At 41.5% G+C, this 21,076-nt stretch overlaps 1 protein-coding gene across 4 annotated transcripts in view; it reads left to right on the plus strand.

Annotated features, from left to right (window-relative positions):
• Positions 1–21,076, plus strand: part of LOC139268853 (oxysterol-binding protein 2-like) — a 426,288-nt gene that overhangs the window by 348,890 nt on the left and 56,322 nt on the right. For all 4 annotated transcript variants that reach the window (XM_070887626.1, XM_070887622.1, XM_070887623.1 and 1 more), the window contains one exon: positions 20,259–20,376. In XM_070887626.1, coding sequence (XP_070743727.1) covers positions 20,259–20,376 — 118 coding nt within the window. The remainder of the gene's footprint in view (positions 1–20,258; positions 20,377–21,076) is intronic.

Here is a 21,076-nt window from a genome sequence, read left to right on the forward strand (position 1 = left end):
AACGGGCTCGAGGGGCTGAATGGCCTCCTCCTGTTCCTATGTTCAAAGGGGTAGAATTAGACGAGGAGCAGAACTTTCACCTTAGGCGGGTGTAACATGGGCGATCGTGGATCAGCCGCCCATTATACAACCCGACAGATTTTCCTTTTAATTGGAGCCAATAGAAAGGAACACCAGGCAGGGTGACCATCAAAGGTCTATGTGGCTTTGGAAGAGATGGGAGCATCACTTTCTACACTGCACTGCACATGTATCTGGTGCAGTGGCATCAGAAGCACCCCCTCCTAAAACTGGTTGGACCTTGATTTAGTGGGCAAGTACTGCACATAGGAGGAAAAAATAGGCAACACACATATGTGGGCTCAATTTTCCCCAGTGATTTACAGCGTTTTTTTTGAGCAGGCCGCTTTCTTGGGCCTAAGTTTTTTAAAAAAAAACAGTTTCCCCAATCGATTTGCACCAGTGTAACTCAGAAGGGACGATTTTTTTAGGCAAGTTTTTTTTTCAGCCAAAGGGGATGTAACCTGCCACCCGGGCCAATTCTGGCCATTTAGGCAAGTTTGGCCAGCTGAGAGTTACTCCACTTCTGCTTAGGCCAGCGTATGTGGCCTCTCCAGAAAACCCTTCCGGAGAGTTCAAGAAATCGGCGCAGGTAAGGAAATCGGCGCAGGAGGGTGCAGCAGATGCCCGGACAGCAGCAGCAGGAGAGATAGAGAGGGGGGGGAGAGGGGAAGCCTTTCGGGTATAGTTAGGCGCGGTGACTGGGAAGGAGGAGGCCACTCGGCCTGGGATAGGTGCAGCGGAGCGGACTGGAAGGCCATTCGGCCAGGGCTAGGGGTGGGGCAGCGGACCGGGAGGCCATTCGGCCAGGGCTAGGGGTGGGGGAAGCAGTCCGGCAAGGCACTCTGGGCTTGCGACGGGCGGGGGAGCAGACTGGGAGGCCACTCGGCCAAGGCTAGGGGTGGGGATCGGCACCGACAAGGTAAGTTGCTGCAACGTATTTTTGTGTATTTTTAAGTTGCTACAATGTATTTTAATGTGCTTGTGCATGTTGCGAGCTGGCCGTATGTTTCACTTTGCAGCCTCAGCTCGCATTGTGTCCCTGATTACCATGGCAACCTGATCTCTTTGGCGCAGATCAAGGCTCCACCCCCAAAACTAAAGGACAGGTTAGGCTGCGCCAAAATGAAGAAATCAAACGGGGAAACTTAGAACTTTTTGGGGGCGAATTTGAACTCTTCAAGTACGCCAAAAAAAAGTTTTAGGGATAATTGAGCCCATAAACTGTGCATGGTGTTGAAGTGGAAGAGACCAAGGATTCTGAACATGCCCAACCAAAGCAGCGCAGCAGTCAACAAAGCATTACCTGTAGTTGGGGAGTCTGATTGTGAAGGATGAAGGAGCATAAACAACGGTCAGCATCTTATTTCTGGAAAATGCTCGGAGCAGCTTTTTGCTTGGGAGAATGGATCACCTAAGGCAGGCAATCCAATTCTGTCAATGGTATTTGACAGTTAGCTGAAAATGTCCTTGTTAGCATAAAGCTCGAAGGTGGAGAGTGAAATGTTGCAAAAGGACCTTCCCCTCCTCAGGGAGTACTTTGCTGCAAATGACGTGCAAGACCCTTATTTCCACATCTTGCCTCCAGGAGGTTGCCAATACAAGTCTGGAATACTGAGTGACTCATCATCATTCAGGATAAAGGCAGAAGCTCCGGATTGGGCCAGCAAAACATTTTCAATGTTACATCGACAGCGTTTAGTACACATTCAAAATGTGCAGTCCAAAATCTGATCTCAAATTTATAAACGAGAAATATTTCTCGACGTTTTGCTGAACTATTTATGAAATATGGTAAGATTATAATACCTTTATTTTATTAGTTACATGTTAATTCTTGAATAGGAATGTTTATTATCCTATTCTGCCGTTTATATTATATACAGGAGCATTATGTCCCCTTATCACTTGGGTCATTTTGACTTTGGGTAATCGTGTACAATGGGCGACATCGATTCTGCTGCCCATTATGCATCTTTGCCAATTTTCATTTCCATCGCCTTCAGTGACTCAAAGTCATAATTACCCTCTTAGTTGTCTTATTGCACAATATATCCGGCAGCATCATTTTCAAGAATATACACAGTAAATTGAATGATGCGCTGACCAGGAGTGTTCGACAATGTAAAGCACAACATATTAATCTGCTGGTGGACTGAAGCTGTGTCTCAAGTCCATAAGAATTGATTGTTAAGTAAACAGATGGTGAGGTCAGTCAGGGTTTAATTGTTCTGTAGCAATGGAGCTTTGCAGATTGGAAGCTTCTTGCTCATTTTAGACTGCAGGTCAGAAGGCAGGATGAAAGAATTGGTTTTCTATTTTTCAGGGTGATTGTGAGTTGTTGTCGCAGGCTGAATCAGACTGTTCGCAATCTCAGCACCCTGTTCCACCCCAAGTTTCCGATTCCATGTCCTCTTCAATATAAAGACTGTCTTTTCCCACCTCCATAACATCACCCATCTTTGCCCCTCAATATTGACTTTGACACCTCCAGACTCAATTACTCCAATGCTCTCCTGGATGGCCTATCATCATCCACCTCTGTAAACTTCAGCTTTCTGTATCCCACCCCACATCAAGACCCGTGTGCCCATCGTGACCAACCTCCAATGGCACCTGATCCCTTAATAGCTCAAATTTAATATTCTTTCCATGGCCTTGCCTGTCCCTGTCTCTGTAACCTCCTCCATCTCTGCAATCCTCACCCCATGATTTCCATTCCTCTGACTCTCCTCTTGTGCACATCCCTCCTTCTGCCCCAGCATTGGCAGGTGTGCCTTTAGCTGGTTAGGGTCGCATAACCTCATAGCAAAACTGAGTGGGACAGCTTGACAGATCAATTTGCAATCGTAAATGTCGACACAAAAACGTGACCCAAAATTGTGCCAATAGAAAATATGGTTTGCGGACAGGAACTGAACGCCCTAAGCACGATATATATATATATATATATATATATTCTAATCTGTTCAGTTTCATCCTGATCATACTAACTAATATTTTCTGGAATTTAGAAGAATGAGAGTTGAACTCATTGAAACTTATAAAATTCTGAGAAGGCTGTTTCTCCTGGCTGGAGAATCTAGAACTAGGGTTCATAGTCTTCGGACATTTAGGTCTGAGATGAGAATTTTTTCGCTCAGAGGGTGGAGAATCTTTTGCACTCTCTACCCCAGAGGGCAGTGGATGCTCAGTCGTTGAGTATATTCAAGACTGAGATCGATAAATTTTTGGATACTAAGGGAATCAAGGGATATGGGGATTGGGTGGGAAAGTGGAGTTGATGTTGAAGATCAGCCACGATATTGAATGACAGAGCAGGATCGAGGGGCTGAATAGCCTTATCCTGCTCCTATTTCTTATATCATTCTTAGCATCGTGCTCCTACTTGAATAGTGTGTAGTGTGTTTGAACACTTGGAGATCAGTTATTACTCTGTGTGAGATGGTGAATAAATGCGTAATGGTGAGATTGTGAGTGTGTGTTTGAGAGACAGTGCAATTGTTAGAGGACAGACTCCTTATCCCAAATCCCAGGCTGAGAGAAGCTTTGATTGCTTTGAGTTCTCACATCCAAATCCAAGACATATTTGAATGTTTTAGATATTCATCTTAATCCTTCCGTTTGATTACTGTCCTCTTGGTCTGACGGGGTTTGATCGTGAGCGTCTCTCAGTCTTCTTGGCACTTCCTCCAGCTGCACGGTTCATTAAAGGAGAGGACAAATGCTCTCGATATAAACTTCCTTCTACCCTTTTGTAGTTAGGGGGAAAACATTTTTCAAATCCCCCACCTTGAAGGAAACATTTTAGTTTGCGTGTTCCGGCCGGCCTTTGAGAAACCTTCATTGAAGCCCACAGCGAACAGCGTGTCGGAGCCTGCCCCGTGGCGTGGAGCCTGGCTCCCACTCGGCTGAAAGGAGGCTGTGAATGGAGGTCACGCATCTCCTCGAGCAACTCACTTCAGGTCATCTTGTACAAGATGTCAGCTTGACCCAGTTTGGAGGTTTCTTGCCTCCGAGTCATAAGGTTGTGGGTTCAAGGACTTGCTCCGTGATTTGAGCACCAATGCAGACTGGCACTTCAGTGCAGTACTGCTGCATTGTTGGAGGTGCTGTCTTTCAAATAAGTCTCAAAACAAGGCCAGCTCAGGTCGCTGTGAAAGATCCCATGTCACTCTTTGAAGAGCAGCGGGGCATTCTGTACATCGGAATGTTGGGATAGTTTAGTGGTTCCTGCTGGAAAGTGCGTGTGTAGAACATTGGGTAAGAACAGGAAGGGTTTGGCTGCACTGCCCCTCTCCACAGCCAGGATCCAGTCGTCTACCAATTGCTGAAGAATGGCCACTTGGGGGGGCGGATGTCTGGTTTCCCAGCATTCAGGAGCTAGGAGGGAGGGCTGGAAATCAGATGGCCTCACCCCAGCAGAAATCCTAGATAATCGGAATCGATTTTGTGTAGGATCACCATCCCAGGGCTCCACAGTTGACACCTGCATTCATCAATTTTAGTACGGCATTGACAGAGGGATCGATTTCCAGCATGTCCTCAAGATGGGTGCTGTAAGGTTAGTTTTCTTCCTCCAACAGCGAGAAATTATGGATGCTGTATCCGCAGTATTTTGCGAGTATTACAGATGCTGTATTTGCAGTATTTTGCGAGTATTAAGGATGCTGTATCTGCAGTATTTTGCGAGTATTAAGGATGCTGTATCTGCAGTATTTTGCGAGTATTAAGGGTGCTGTATCTGCAGTATTTTGCGAGTATTAAGGATGCTGTATCTGCAGTATTTTGCGAATATTTTGGATACTGTATCCGCAGTATTTTGCGAGTATTAAGGGTATGTATCTGCAGTATTTTGCGAGTATTATGGATGCTGTATCCGCAGTATTTTGCGAGTATTAAGGATGCTGTATCCGCAGTATTTTGCGAGTATTAAGGGTGCTGTATCTGCAGTATTTTGCGAGTATTATGGATGCTGTATCCGCAGTATTTTGCAAGTATTAAGGGTGCTGTATGTGCAGTATTTTGCGAGTATTATGGATGCTGTATCTGCAGTATTTTGCGAGTATTATGGATGCTGTATCCGCAGTATTTTGCAAGTATTAAGGGTGCTGTATCTGCAGTATTTTGCAAGTATTATGGATGCTGTATCTGCAGTATTTTGCAAGTATTATGGATGCTGTATCTGCAGTATTTTGCAAGTATTAAGGGTGCTGTATCTGCAGTATTTTGCAAGTATTATGGATGCTGTATCTGCAGTATTTTGCGAGTATTAAGGATGCTGTATCTGCAGTATTTTGCGAGTATTAAGGATGCTGTATCTGCAGTATTTTGGATACTGTATCCGCAGTATTTTGCGAGTATTAAGGATGCTGTATCTGCAGTATTTTGCGAGTATTAAGGATGCTGTATCTGCAGTATTTTGCGAGTATTACGGATGCTGTATCCGCAGTATTTTGCGAGTATTAAGGATGCTGTATCTGCAGTATTTTGCGAATATTAAGGATGCTGTATCCGCAGTATTTTGCGAGTATTAAGGATGCTGTATCCGCAGTATTTTGCGAGTATTAAGGGTGCTGTATCTGCAGTATTTTGCGAGTATTATGGATGCTGTATCCGCAGTATTTTGCAAGTATTAAGGGTGCTGTATGTGCAGTATTTTGCGAGTATTATGGATGCTGTATCTGCAGTATTTTGCGAGTATTATGGATGATGTATCCGCAGTATTTTGCAAGTATTAAGGGTGCTGTATCTGCAGTATTTTGCAAGTATTATGGATGCTGTATCTGCAGTATTTTGCAAGTATTATGGATGCTGTATCTGCAGTATTTTGCAAGTATTAAGGGTGCTGTATCTGCAGTATTTTGCGAGTATTAAGGATGCTGTATCTGCAGTATTTTGCGAGTATTACGGATGCTGTATCCGCAGTATTTTGCGAGTATTAAGGATTCTGTATCTGCAGTATTTTGCGAGTATTTTGGATACTGTATCCGCAGTATTTTGTGAGTATTAAGGGTGTTGTATCTGCAGTATTTTGCGAGTATTATGGATGCTGTATCCGCAGTATTTTGCGAGTATTAAGGATGCTGTATCTGCAGTATTTTGCGAGTATTATGGATGCTGTATCTGCAGTATTTTGCGAGTATTATGGATGCTGTATCCGCAGTATTTTGCAAGTATTAAGGGTGCTGTATCTGCAGTATTTTGCGAGTATTATGGATGCTGTATCCGCAGTATTTTGCGAGTATTATGGATGCTGTATCTGCAGTATTTTGCGAGTATTAAGGGTGCTGTATCTGCAGTATTTTGCAGGTATTAAGGGTGCTGTATCCGCAGTATTTTGCAAGTATTATGGATGCTGTATCTGCAGTATTTTGCGAGTATTAAGGATGCTGTATCTGCAGTATTTTGCGAGTATTAAGGATTCTGTATCTGCAGTATTTTGGATACTGTATCCGCAGTATTTTGCGAGTATTAAGGATGCTGTATCTGCAGTATTTTGCGAGTATTACGGATGCTGTATCCGCAGTATTTTGCGAGTATTAAGGATGCTGTATCTGCAGTATTTTGCGAGTATTTTGGATACTGTATCCGCAGTATTTTGCGAGTATTAAGGGTGTTGTATCTGCAGTATTTTGCGAGTATTTTGGATACTGTATCCGCAGTATTTTGCGAGTATTAAGGGTATGTATCTGCAGTATTTTGCGAGTATTATGGATGCTGTATCCGCAGTATTTTGCGAGTATTAAGGATGCTGTATCTGCAGTATTTTGCGAGTATTATGGATGCTGTATCTGCAGTATTTTGCAAGTATTATGGATGCTGTGTATCTGCAGTATTTTGCAAGTATTAAGGGTGCTGTATCTGCAGTATTTTGCAAGTATTATGGATGCTGTATCTGCAGTATTTTGCGAGTATTAAGGATGCTGTATCTGCAGTATTTTGCGAGTATTAAGGATGCTGTATCTGCAGTATTTTGGATACTGTATCTGCAGTATTTTGCGAGTATTAAGGATGCTGTATCTGCAGTATTTTGCGAGTATTAAGGATGCTGTATCTGCAGTATTTTGCAAGTATTAAGGGTGCTGTATCTGCAGTATTTTGCAAGTATTATGGATGCTGTATCTGCAGTATTTTGCGAGTATTAAGGATGCTGTATCTGCAGTATTTTGCGAGTATTAAGGATGCTGTATCTGCAGTATTTTGGATACTGTATCTGCAGTATTTTGCGAGTATTAAGGATGCTGTATCTGCAGTATTTTGCGAGTATTAAGGATGCTGTATCTGCAGTATTTTGCAAGTATTAAGGGTGCTGTATCTGCAGTATTTTGCAAGTATTATGGATGCTGTATCTGCAGTATTTTGCGAGTATTAAGGATGCTGTATCTGCAGTATTTTGCGAGTATTAAGGATGCTGTATCTGCAGTATTTTGGATACTGTATCTGCAGTATTTTGCGAGTATTAAGGATGCTGTATCTGCAGTATTTTGCGAGTATTAAGGATGCTGTATCTGCAGTATTTTGCGAGTATTTTGGATACTGTATCCGCAGTATTTTGCGAGTATTAAGGGTGTTGTATCTGCAGTATTTTGCGAGTATTATGGATGCTGTATCCGCAGTATTTTGCGAGTATTAAGGATGCTGTATCTGCAGTATTTTGCGAGTATTATGGATGCTGTATCTGCAGTATTTTGCGAGTATTGATGCTGTATCCGCAGTATTTTGCAAGTATTAAGGGTGCTGTATCTGCAGTATTTTGCAAGTATTATGGATGCTGTATCTGCAGTATTTTGCAAGTATTAAGGGTGCTGTATCTGCAGTATTTTGCGAGTATTAAGGGTGCTGTATCTGCAGTATTTGCGAGTATTAAGGGTGCTGTATCTGCAGTATTTTGCGAGTATTATGGATGCTGTATTTGCAGTATTTTGCGAGTATTATGGATGCTGTATCTGCAGTATTTTGCGAGTATTATGGATGCTGTATCTGCAGTATTTTGCGAGTATTAAGGGTGCTGTATCTGCAGTATTTTGCGAGTATTATGGATGCTGTATCTGCAGTATTTTGCAAGTATTAAGGGTGCTGTATCTGCAGTATTTTGCAAGTATTATGGATGCTGTATCTGCAGTATTTTGCGAGTATTAAGGATGCTGTATCTGCAGTATTTTGTGAGTATTAAGGATGCTGTATCTGCAGTATTTTGGATACTGTATCCGCAGTATTTTGCGAGTATTAAGGATGCTGTATCTGCAGTATTTTGCGAGTATTAAGGATGCTGTATCTGCAGTATTTTGCGAGTATTACGGATGCTGTATCCGCAGTATTTTGCGAGTATTAAGGATGCTGTATCTGCAGTATTTTGCGAGTATTAAGGATGCTGTATCCGCAGTATTTTTTGAGTATTAAGGATGCTGTATCCGCAGTATTTTGCGAGTATTAAGGATGCTGTATCCGCAGTATTTTGCGAGTATTAAGGATGCTGTATCCGCAGTATTTTGCGAGTATTAAGGGTGCTGTATCTGCAGTATTTTGCGAGTATTATGGATGCTGTATCCGCAGTATTTTGCAAGTATTAAGGGCGCTGTATCCGCAGTATTTTGCAAGTATTAAGGGTGCTGTATCTGCAGTATTTTGCAAGTATTATGGATGCTGTATCTGCAGTATTTTGCAAGTATTATGGATGCTGTATCTGCAGTATTTTGCAAGTATTAAGGGTGCTGTATCTGCAGTATTTTGCGAGTATTAAGGATGCTGTATCTGCAGTATTTTGCGAGTATTAAGGATGCTGTATCTGCAGTATTTTGCGAGTATTATGGATGCTGTATCTGCAGTATTTTGCGAGTATTAAGGGTGCTGTATCTGCAGTATTTTGCGAGTATTATGGATGCTGTATCTGCAGTATTTTGCAAGTATTAAGGGTGCTGTATCTGCAGTATTTTGCAAGTATTATGGATGCTGTATCTGCAGTATTTTGCAAGTATTATGGATGCTGTATCTGCAGTATTTTGCAAGTATTAAGGGTGCTGTATCTGCAGTATTTTGTGAGTATTAAGGGTGTTGTATCTGCAGTATTTTGCGAGTATTATGGATGCTGTATCCGCAGTATTTTGCGAGTATTAAGGATGCTGTATCTGCAGTATTTTGCGAGTATTATGGATGCTGTATCTGCAGTATTTTGCGAGTATTATGGATGCTGTATCCGCAGTATTTTGCAAGTATTAAGGGTGCTGTATCTGCAGTATTTTGCGAGTATTATGGATGCTGTATCCGCAGTATTTTGCGAGTATTATGGATGCTGTATCTGCAGTATTTTGCGAGTATTAAGGGTGCTGTATCTGCAGTATTTTGCAGGTATTAAGGGTGCTGTATCCGCAGTATTTTGCAAGTATTATGGATGCTGTATCTGCAGTATTTTGCGAGTATTAAGGATGCTGTATCTGCAGTATTTTGCGAGTATTAAGGATGCTGTATCTGCAGTATTTTGGATACTGTATCCGCAGTATTTTGCGAGTATTAAGGATGCTGTATCTGCAGTATTTTGCGAGTATTACGGATGCTGTATCCGCAGTATTTTGCGAGTATTAAGGATGCTGTATCTGCAGTATTTTGCGAGTATTTTGGATACTGTATCCGCAGTATTTTGCGAGTATTAAGGGTGTTGTATCTGCAGTATTTTGCGAGTATTTTGGATACTGTATCCGCAGTATTTTGCGAGTATTAAGGGTATGTATCTGCAGTATTTTGCGAGTATTAAGGATGCTGTATCCGCAGTATTTTGCGAGTATTAAGGATGCTGTATCCGCAGTATTTTGCGAGTATTAAGGGTGCTGTATCTGCAGTATTTTGCGAGTATTATGGATGCTGTATCCGCAGTATTTTGCAAGTATTAAGAGTGCTGTATGTGCAGTATTTTGCGAGTATTATGGATGCTGTATCTGCAGTATTTTGCGAGTATTATGGATGCTGTATCTGCAGTATTTTGCAAGTATTAAGGGTGCTGTATCTGCAGTATTTTGCAAGTATTATGGATGCTGTATCTGCAGTATTTTGCGAGTATTACGGATGCTGTATCCGCAGTATTTTGCGAGTATTAAGGATTCTGTATCTGCAGTATTTTGCGAGTATTTTGGATACTGTATCCGCAGTATTTTGTGAGTATTAAGGGTGTTGTATCTGCAGTATTTTGCGAGTATTATGGATGCTGTATCCGCAGTATTTTGCGAGTATTAAGGATGCTGTATCTGCAGTATTTTGCGAGTATTATGGATGCTGTATCTGCAGTATTTTGCGAGTATTATGGATGCTGTATCCGCAGTATTTTGCAAGTATTAAGGGTGCTGTATCTGCAGTATTTTGCGAGTATTATGGATGCTGTATCCGCAGTATTTTGCGAGTATTATGGATGCTGTATCTGCAGTATTTTGCGAGTATTAAGGGTGCTGTATCTGCAGTATTTTGCAGGTATAAAGGGTGCTGTATCCGCAGTATTTTGCAAGTATTAAGGGTGCTGTATCTGCAGTATTTTGCAAGTATTATGGATGCTGTATCTGCAGTATTTTGCGAGTATTAAGGATGCTGTATCTGCAGTATTTTGCGAGTATTAAGGATGCTGTATCTGCAGTATTTTGGATACTGTATCTGCAGTATTTTGCGAGTATTAAGGATGCTGTATCTGCAGTATTTTGCGAGTATTAAGGATGCTGTATCTGCAGTATTTTGCGAGTATTACGGATGCTGTATCCGCAGTATTTTGCGAGTATTAAGGGTATGTATCTGCAGTATTTTGCGAGTATTATGGATGCTGTATCCGCAGTATTTTGCGAGTATTAAGGATGCTGTATCTGCAGTATTTTGCGAGTATTAAGGATGCTGTATCTGCAGTATTTTGCGAGTATTTTGGATACTGTATCCGCAGTATTTTGCGAGTATTAAGGGTGTTGTATCTGCAGTATTTTGCGAGTATTATGGATGCTGTATCCGCAGTATTTTGCGAGTATTAAGGATGCTGTATCTGCAGTATTTTGCGAGTATTATGGATGCTGTATCTGCAGTATTTTGCGAGTATTGATGCTGTATCCGCAGTATTTTGCAAGTATTAAGGGTGCTGTATCTGCAGTATTTTGCAAGTATTATGGATGCTGTATCTGCAGTATTTTGCAAGTATTAAGGGTGCTGTATCTGCAGTATTTTGCGAGTATTAAGGGTGCTGTATCTGCAGTATTTTGCGAGTATTAAGGGTGCTGTATCTGCAGTATTTTGCGAGTATTATGGATGCTGTATTTGCAGTATTTTGCGAGTATTATGGATGCTGTATCTGCAGTATTTTGCGAGTATTATGGATGCTGTATCTGCAGTATTTTGCGAGTATTAAGGGTGCTGTATCTGCAGTATTTTGCGAGTATTATGGATGCTGTATCTGCAGTATTTTGCAAGTATTAAGGGTGCTGTATCTGCAGTATTTTGCAAGTATTATGGATGCTGTATCTGCAGTATTTTGCGAGTATTAAGGATGCTGTATCTGCAGTATTTTGTGAGTATTAAGGATGCTGTATCTGCAGTATTTTGGATACTGTATCCGCAGTATTTTGCGAGTATTAAGGATGCTGTATCTGCAGTATTTTGCGAGTATTAAGGATGCTGTATCTGCAGTATTTTGCGAGTATTACGGATGCTGTATCCGCAGTATTTTGCGAGTATTAAGGATGCTATATCTGCAGTATTTTGCGAGTATTAAGGATGCTGTATCCGCAGTATTTTGCGAGTATTAAGGATGCTGTATCCGCAGTATTTTGCGAGTATTAAGGGTGCTGTATCTGCAGTATTTTGCGAGTATTATGGATGCTGTATCCGCAGTATTTTGCAAGTATTAAGGGTGCTGTATCCGCAGTATTTTGCAAGTATTATGGATGCTGTATCTGCAGTATTTTGCAAGTATTATGGATGCTGTATCTGCAGTATTTTGCAAGTATTAAGGGTGCTGTATCTGCAGTATTTTGCGAGTATTAAGGATGCTGTATCTGCAGTATTTTGCGAGTATTACGGATGCTGTATCCGCAGTATTTTGCGAGTATTAAGGATTCTGTATCTGCAGTATTTTGCGAGTATTTTGGATACTGTATCCGCAGTATTTTGTGAGTATTAAGGGTGTTGTATCTGCAGTATTTTGCGAGTATTATGGATGCTGTATCCGCAGTATTTTGCGAGTATTAAGGATGCTGTATCTGCAGTATTTTGCGAGTATTATGGATGCTGTATCTGCAGTATTTTGCGAGTATTATGGATGCTGTATCCGCAGTATTTTGCAAGTATTAAGGGTGCTGTATCTGCAGTATTTTGCGAGTATTATGGATGCTGTATCCGCAGTATTTTGCGAGTATTATGGATGCTGTATCTGCAGTATTTTGCGAGTATTAAGGGTGCTGTATCTGCAGTATTTTGCAGGTATTAAGGGTGCTGTATCCGCAGTATTTTGCAAGTATTATGGATGCTGTATCTGCAGTATTTTGCGAGTATTAAGGATGCTGTATCTGCAGTATTTTGCGAGTATTAAGGATGCTGTATCTGCAGTATTTTGGATACTGTATCCGCAGTATTTTGCGAGTATTAAGGATGCTGTATCTGCAGTATTTTGCGAGTATTACGGATGCTGTATCCGCAGTATTTTGCGAGTATTAAGGATGCTGTATCTGCAGTATTTTGCGAGTATTTTGGATACTGTATCCGCAGTATTTTGCGAGTATTAAGGGTGTTGTATCTGCAGTATTTTGCGAGTATTTTGGATACTGTATCCGCAGTATTTTGCGAGTATTATGGATGCTGTATCCGCAGTATTTTGCGAGTATTATGGATGCTGTATCTGCAGTATTTTGCGAGTATTAAGGGTGCTGTATCTGCAGTATTTTGCAGGTATTAAGGGTGCTGTATCCGCAGTATTTTGCGAGTATTACGGATGCTGTATCCGCAGTATTTTGCGAGTATTAAGGATTCTGTATCTGCAGTATTTTGCGAGTATTTTGGATACTGTATCCGCAGTATTTTGTGAGTATTAAGGGTGTTGTATCTGCAGTATTTTGCGAGTATTATGGATGCTGTATCCGCAGTATTTTGCGAGTATTAAGGATGCTGTATCTGCAGTATTTTGCGAGTATTATGGATGCTGTATCTGCAGTATTTTGCGAGTATTATGGATGCTGTATCCGCAGTATTTTGCAAGTATTAAGGGTGCTGTATCTGCAGTATTTTGCGAGTATTATGGATGCTGTATCCGCAGTATTTTGCGAGTATTATGGATGCTGTATCTGCAGTATTTTGCGAGTATTAAGGGTGCTGTATCTGCAGTATTTTGCAGGTATTAAGGGTGCTGTATCCGCAGTATTTTGCAAGTATTATGGATGCTGTATCTGCAGTATTTTGCGAGTATTAAGGATGCTGTATCTGCAGTATTTTGCGAGTATTAAGGATTCTGTATCTGCAGTATTTTGGATACTGTATCCGCAGTATTTTGCGAGTATTAAGGATGCTGTATCTGCAGTATTTTGCGAGTATTACGGATGCTGTATCCGCAGTATTTTGCGAGTATTAAGGATGCTGTATCTGCAGTATTTTGCGAGTATTTTGGATACTGTATCCGCAGTATTTTGCGAGTATTAAGGGTGTTGTATCTGCAGTATTTTGCGAGTATTTTGGATACTGTATCCGCAGTATTTTGCGAGTATTAAGGGTATGTATCTGCAGTATTTTGCGAGTATTATGGATGCTGTATCCGCAGTATTTTGCGAGTATTAAGGATGCTGTATCTGCAGTATTTTGCGAGTATTAAGGGTGCTGTATCTGCAGTATTTTGCAAGTATTATGGATGCTGTGTATCTGCAGTATTTTGCAAGTATTAAGGGTGCTGTATCTGCAGTATTTTGCAAGTATTATGGATGCTGTATCTGCAGTATTTTGCGAGTATTAAGGATGCTGTATCTGCAGTATTTTGCGAGTATTAAGGATGCTGTATCTGCAGTATTTTGGATACTGTATCTGCAGTATTTTGCGAGTATTAAGGATGCTGTATCTGCAGTATTTTGCGAGTATTAAGGATGCTGTATCTGCAGTATTTTGCGAGTATTACGGATGCTGTATCCGCAGTATTTTGCGAGTATTAAGGGTATGTATCTGCAGTATTTTGCGAGTATTATGGATGCTGTATCCGCAGTATTTTGCGAGTATTAAGGATGCTGTATCTGCAGTATTTTGCGAGTATTAAGGATGCTGTATCTGCAGTATTTTGCGAGTATTTTGGATACTGTATCCGCAGTATTTTGCGAGTATTAAGGGTGTTGTATCTGCAGTATTTTGCGAGTATTATGGATGCTGTATCCGCAGTATTTTGCGAGTATTAAGGATGCTGTATCTGCAGTATTTTGCGAGTATTATGGATGCTGTATCTGCAGTATTTTGCGAGTATTGATGCTGTATCCGCAGTATTTTGCAAGTATTAAGGGTGCTGTATCTGCAGTATTTTGCAAGTATTATGGATGCTGTATCTGCAGTATTTTGCAAGTATTAAGGGTGCTGTATCTGCAGTATTTTGCGAGTATTAAGGGTGCTGTATCTGCAGTATTTTGCGAGTATTAAGGGTGCTGTATCTGCAGTATTTTGCGAGTATTATGGATGCTGTATTTGCAGTATTTTGCGAGTATTATGGATGCTGTATCTGCAGTATTTTGCGAGTATTATGGATGCTGTATCTGCAGTATTTTGCGAGTATTAAGGGTGCTGTATCTGCAGTATTTTGCGAGTATTATGGATGCTGTATCTGCAGTATTTTGCAAGTATTAAGGGTGCTGTATCTGCAGTATTTTGCAAGTATTATGGATGCTGTATCTGCAGTATTTTGCGAGTATTAAGGATGCTGTATCTGCAGTATTTTGTGAGTATTAAGGATGCTGTATCTGCAGTATTTTGGATACTGTATCCGCAGTATTTTGCGAGTATTAAGGATGCTGTATCTGCAGTATTTTGCGAGTATTAAGGATGCTGTATCTGCAGTATTTTGCGAGTATTACGGATGCTGTATCCGCAGTATTTTGCGAGTATTAAGGATGCTGTATCTGCAGTATTTTGCGAGTATTAAGGATGCTGTATCCGCAGTATTTTGCGAGTATTAAGGATGCTGTATCCGCAGTATTTTGCGAGTATTAAGGGTGCTGTATCTGCAGTATTTTGCGAGTATTATGGATGCTGTATCCGCAGTATTTTGCAAGTATTAAGGGTGCTGTATCCGCAGTATTTTGCAAGTATTAAGGGTGCTGTATCTGCAGTATTTTGCAAGTATTATGGATGCTGTATCTGCAGTATTTTGCAAGTATTATGGATGCTGTATCTGCAGTATTTTGCAAGTATTAAGGGTGCTGTATCTGCAGTATTTTGCGAGTATTAAGGATGCTGTATCTGCAGTATTTTGCGAGTATTACGGATGCTGTATCCGCAGTATTTTGCGAGTATTAAGGATTCTGTATCTGCAGTATTTTGCGAGTATTTTGGATACTGTATCCGCAGTATTTTGTGAGTATTAAGGGTGTTGTATCTGCAGTATTTTGCGAGTATTATGGATGCTGTATCCGCAGTATTTTGCGAGTATTAAGGATGCTGTATCTGCAGTATTTTGCGAGTATTATGGATGCTGTATCTGCAGTATTTTGCGAGTATTATGGATGCTGTATCCGCAGTATTTTGCAAGTATTAAGGGTGCTGTATCTGCAGTATTTTGCGAGTATTATGGATGCTGTATCCGCAGTATTTTGCGAGTATTATGGATGCTGTATCTGCAGTATTTTGCGAGTATTAAGGGTGCTGTATCTGCAGTATTTTGCAGGTATTAAGGGTGCTGTATCCGCAGTATTTTGCAAGTATTATGGATGCTGTATCTGCAGTATTTTGCGAGTATTAAGGATGCTGTATCTGCAGTATTTTGCGAGTATTAAGGATGCTGTATCTGCAGTATTTTGGATACTGTATCCGCAGTATTTTGCGAGTATTAAGGATGCTGTATCTGCAGTATTTTGCGAGTATTACGGATGCTGTATCCGCAGTATTTTGCGAGTATTAAGGATGCTGTATCTGCAGTATTTTGCGAGTATTTTGGATACTGTATCCGCAGTATTTTGCGAGTATTAAGGGTGTTGTATCTGCAGTATTTTGCGAGTATTTTGGATACTGTATCCGCAGTATTTTGCGAGTATTAAGGGTATGTATCTGCAGTATTTTGCGAGTATTAAGGATGCTGTATCCGCAGTATTTTGCGAGTATTAAGGATGCTGTATCCGCAGTATTTTGCGAGTATTAAGGGTGCTGTATCTGCAGTATTTTGCGAGTATTATGGATGCTGTATCCGCAGTATTTTGCAAGTATTAAGAGTGCTGTATGTGCAGTATTTTGCGAGTATTATGGATGCTGTATCTGCAGTATTTTGCGAGTATTATGGATGCTGTATCCGCAGTATTTTGCAAGTATTAAGGGTGCTGTATCTGCAGTATTTTGCAAGTATTATGGATGCTGTATCTGCAGTATTTTGCAAGTATTATGGATGCTGTATCTGCAGTATTTTGCAAGTATTAAGGGTGCTGTATCTGCAGTATTTTGCGAGTATTAAGGATGCTGTATCTGCAGTATTTTGCGAGTATTACGGATGCTGTATCCGCAGTATTTTGCGAGTATTAAGGATTCTGTATCTGCAGTATTTTGCGAGTATTTTGGATACTGTATCCGCAGTATTTTGTGAGTATTAAGGGTGTTGTATCTGCAGTATTTTGCGAGTATTATGGATGCTGTATCCGCAGTATTTTGCGAGTATTAAGGATGCTGTATCTGCAGTATTTTGCGAGTATTATGGATGCTGTATCTGCAGTATTTTGCGAGTATTATGGATGCTGTATCCGCAGTATTTTGCAAGTATTAAGGGTGCTGTATCTGCAGTATTTTGCGAGTATTATGGATGCTGTATCCGCAGTATTTTGCGAGTATTAAGGGTGCTGTATCTGCAGTATTTTGCAGGTATTAAGGGTGCTGTATCCGCAGTATTTTGCAAGTATTATGGATGCTGTATCTGCAGTATTTTGCGAGTATTAAGGATGCTGTATCTGCAGTATTTTGCGAGTATTAAGGATGCTGTATCTGCAGTATTTTGGATACTGTATCCGCAGTATTTTGCGAGTATTAAGGATGCTGTATCTGCAGTATTTTGCGAGTATTACGGATGCTGTATCCGCAGTATTTTGCGAGTATTAAGGATGCTGTATCTGCAGTATTTTGCGAATATTTTGGATACTGTATCCGCAGTATTTTGCGAGTATTAAGGGTGTTGTATCTGCAGTATTTTGCGAGTATTTTGGATACTGTATCCGCAGTATTTTGCGAGTATTAAGGGTATGTATCTGCAGTATTTTGCGAGTATTATGGATGCTGTATCCGCAGTATTTTGCGAGTATTAAGGATGCTGTATCTGCAGTATTTTGCGAGTATTATGGATGCTGTATCTGCAGTATTTTGCAAGTATTATGGATGCTGTGTATCTGCAGTATTTTGCAAGTATTAAGGGTGCTGTATCTGCAGTATTTTGCAAGTATTAAGGATGCTGTATCTGCAGTATTTTGCGAGTATTAAGGATGCTGTATCTGCAGTATTTTGGATACTGTATCTGCAGTATTTTGCGAGTATTAAGGATGCTGTATCTGCAGTATTTTGCGAGTATTAAGGATGCTGTATCTGCAGTATTTTGCGAGTATTACGGATGCTGTATCCGCAGTATTTTGCAAGTATTAAGGGTGCTGTATCTGCAGTATTTTGCGAGTATTTTGGATACTGTATCCGCAGTATTTTGCGAGTATTATGGCTGCTGTATCTGCAGTATTTTGCGAGTATTAAGGGTGCTGTATCTGCAGTATTTTGCGATTATTAAGGATACTGTATCCGCAGTATTTTGCGAGTATTATGGATGCTGTATCTGCAGTAGTTTGCGAGTATTAAGGGTGCTGTATCTGCAGTATTTTGCGAGTATTATGGATGCTGTATTTGCAGTATTTTGCGAGTATTATGGATGCTGTATCTGCAGTATTTTGCGAGTATTATGGATGCTGTATCTGCAGTATTTTGCGAGTATTAAGGGTGCTGTATCTGCAGTATTTTGCGAGTATTAAGGTGCTGTATCTGCAGTATTTTGCGAGTATTATGGATGCTGTATCTGCAGTATTTTGCGAGTATTAAGGGTGCTGTATCTGCAGTATTTTGCGAGTATTACAGATGCTGTATCTGCAGTATTTTGCGAGTATTATGGATGCTGTATCTGCAGTATTTTGCGAGTATTAAGGATGCTGTATCTGCAGTAATTTGCGAGTATTACGGATGTTGTATCTGCAGTATTTTGCGAGTATTAAGGATGCTGTATCTGCAGTATTTTGCGAGTATTATGGTGTGTTTTGCATTGTAGCACGGGACGGATGTTGCAGTTGTGCTGTACACCGTGCGCCAGCTATTACAGCCAGCTGAGCACAGGGCTCCACAGAGCATGGCTGTGACTGTCATCATTAGGCAAGCTGTGAGGAAAAGATTCACACCCATTGAACACAGCTCATCACATGTTGATTCCCTGACGTTAAAGTCTGTACATGTTGTAACGGGCCTTCTCCAGGGTGAGCGCCAGAAGCCATCAGCTGCATCAATCAATTTAAGCTGATCAGATTAAGTATCCTTTTTGTAATGTTGGTCTTTTACTGCTGGTTATGAATCATGTTCACTGCTCTAATACTTCAAGCAGCTGCTCTCGTTAGGGTGGGTTTACTTGACAGCGAAGGCCCACTTTTCCGTACAGTGAAGTTATGAAGGGCTCTGAACGCTGAACCTCCACACATGCTGACTGACCTACTGTGTGTTTCCAGCATTTTCTGCTTTTCTATCTTCTCAATGACACCCATCTGCAGGCTGATCCCCGGCGTTGTCACCCTGGCAGTGTGTAATACAAGGTCTCTTTCCTGTCCCTGTTACTGTACCTGACCAGTACAGTTACAAATGTGCTGGAGGGGTGGGGTTGTTTCAGGGTGTTCAGGCAGGATTGCATTGTTTAAGCAAGCTGTGTTTGACGAATGTAACACAGTTTCTTGAATAGATGTAATGTAGTGAAACGCAGCAGACAATTTGCACACAGAGTTCCCACAAAGAGCAATGTGTTAATGACCAGATAATTTGTTTTGTTGATGTTTCTCTTTATATAATATGCAAATGTATTTATACACCATTCTAAACGTAGGTGGTGCTGTGAGGGTGGATTAAGTACAGTGGATTCCTGTAACGTTATATGACCGTCCAACTTTAATCACTTCGAGCTCCTTTTTCATCAGAATGGATAGGTGTTATGCTAACCAACCTGATGCATTGTGCCTCATATTCATTCTGCCCCCGTATGTTTTTGAAGTGACACACACCTTGCTCCGATACATGTTCCCCTCCCACTTGTGAATGAATCAGAAATGCTGTTGTTCTTGATCTGTTGGTGTGCTAACAGGGCGCAAGTCCAGGGGACAACAACTGCTCACAGTTTGGCAGTGAGTTGACATTTCCACTCCGGGAGGCTGTGAGGACGAGCGATGTGGGATATGGAGATGTCGCATGGGTGCAGTTGGGGCTGCTCACTCGAGGGTTGGGTTTGAGGCGTAATTTGTTCCTGTGTGAAGAGATAAGACAGATGGAATCTCCCATGGTGATTTTGGCAGAAATGACGTACGTGACCCTTTATGCCGTTTCTCCAGGGTTTCTGCTTATCTTCTTGCTGGAATGTGATCCGAAAACCCCCCCATGGAAATTCTCCCCCCACATTCTTTTACCAAAGCTACAATAACCGTTCAGTAAAAGAGTTGGCGGAGCAGCCTCAGAGAATTGGCTACTTTGCCGGATACTCTGGGGGGGGTTCACGTTACATGGGGAGCAAAATATACTCTCTGGCTGTGTACATTTTTGCAGCTTTATTTTACTTCTAGCTTGTGCTATGCCTGGCCTTCTGGCGATTGATGGAGCATTGTGGAGGGAGTTATAAACTGTTCCATTCCCAGCACTGACATTCCGCACTTTAATCAGCACAAATGTTTGCCAGAAAAAAGAACATTGCAGTGTGTGCATTCTACATGACAGTGGATATGTTTTAATGTAAATGTGTTTAAATGCAGTGAGAGGGAGACACGGGAAAGGGGAGACAAGTGATGAAGATGAGGAGACCGAATATTTCGACGCCATGGAGAATGCACCAGAATTCATCACAGTAACCACGGATCCCACGAAACACAGGCAAGTGATTGAATTGGGAACCTGATGGGTGGGGGTTGGGGTTGGGGGGATGTGGTGGTGGGGGGAGAGCCGGCTAGTGCTGAGGGAGGAGATACTTCTCTCTCACCTCTGGAGCACGGGGTTAAAGGCATCGCACGCTGACGAGACGAAAGTGCCTCCTCGTGGCTAGCTGTGAGGATCCTACCCGAGATGGGTTATGAGGCCAGTTGTGACCCCGTTCTAAGGGGGTGCAGCACAGCTTGACAGGCAGGTACCTATCGCGCTCCGAGTGGGTGCACAAATAGCTCAAGTGGGAATAATTCAGTGATGCAGCGGACAGTCTCTGAGCTTGAGTTGGGACACGAGGAGTGCTTTTCCTCACTATAAACTCCTCCAGCCCGACAACCCTCCGAGATCTCTGCTATACCCCAATTCTGGCCTCTTGAGCATCCCCGATTTTAATCACTCCATCATTGCGGCCGTGCCTTTAGCTGCTAAGGCACTAAGCTCTGGAATTTCCTCCCTCAACCTCTCTGCTTCTTTACCCCTCTCCTCCTTTAAGATGCTCCTTAAAACCTATCTCTGACCAAGCTTTTGCTCATCTGTCCTAATATCTCCTTATGTCGCTCGGTTGTTTGATAACAGTTCTGTGAAGCGCCTTGGGACGTTTAAGTACATTAAAGGCGCTATTGTAAATGCACATGTTGCTGTCCCTGTAGGA

Source organism: Pristiophorus japonicus, chromosome 8 (assembly GCF_044704955.1).
Source record: "Pristiophorus japonicus isolate sPriJap1 chromosome 8, sPriJap1.hap1, whole genome shotgun sequence".
Taxonomy (NCBI): Eukaryota; Metazoa; Chordata; class Chondrichthyes; family Pristiophoridae; genus Pristiophorus; species Pristiophorus japonicus.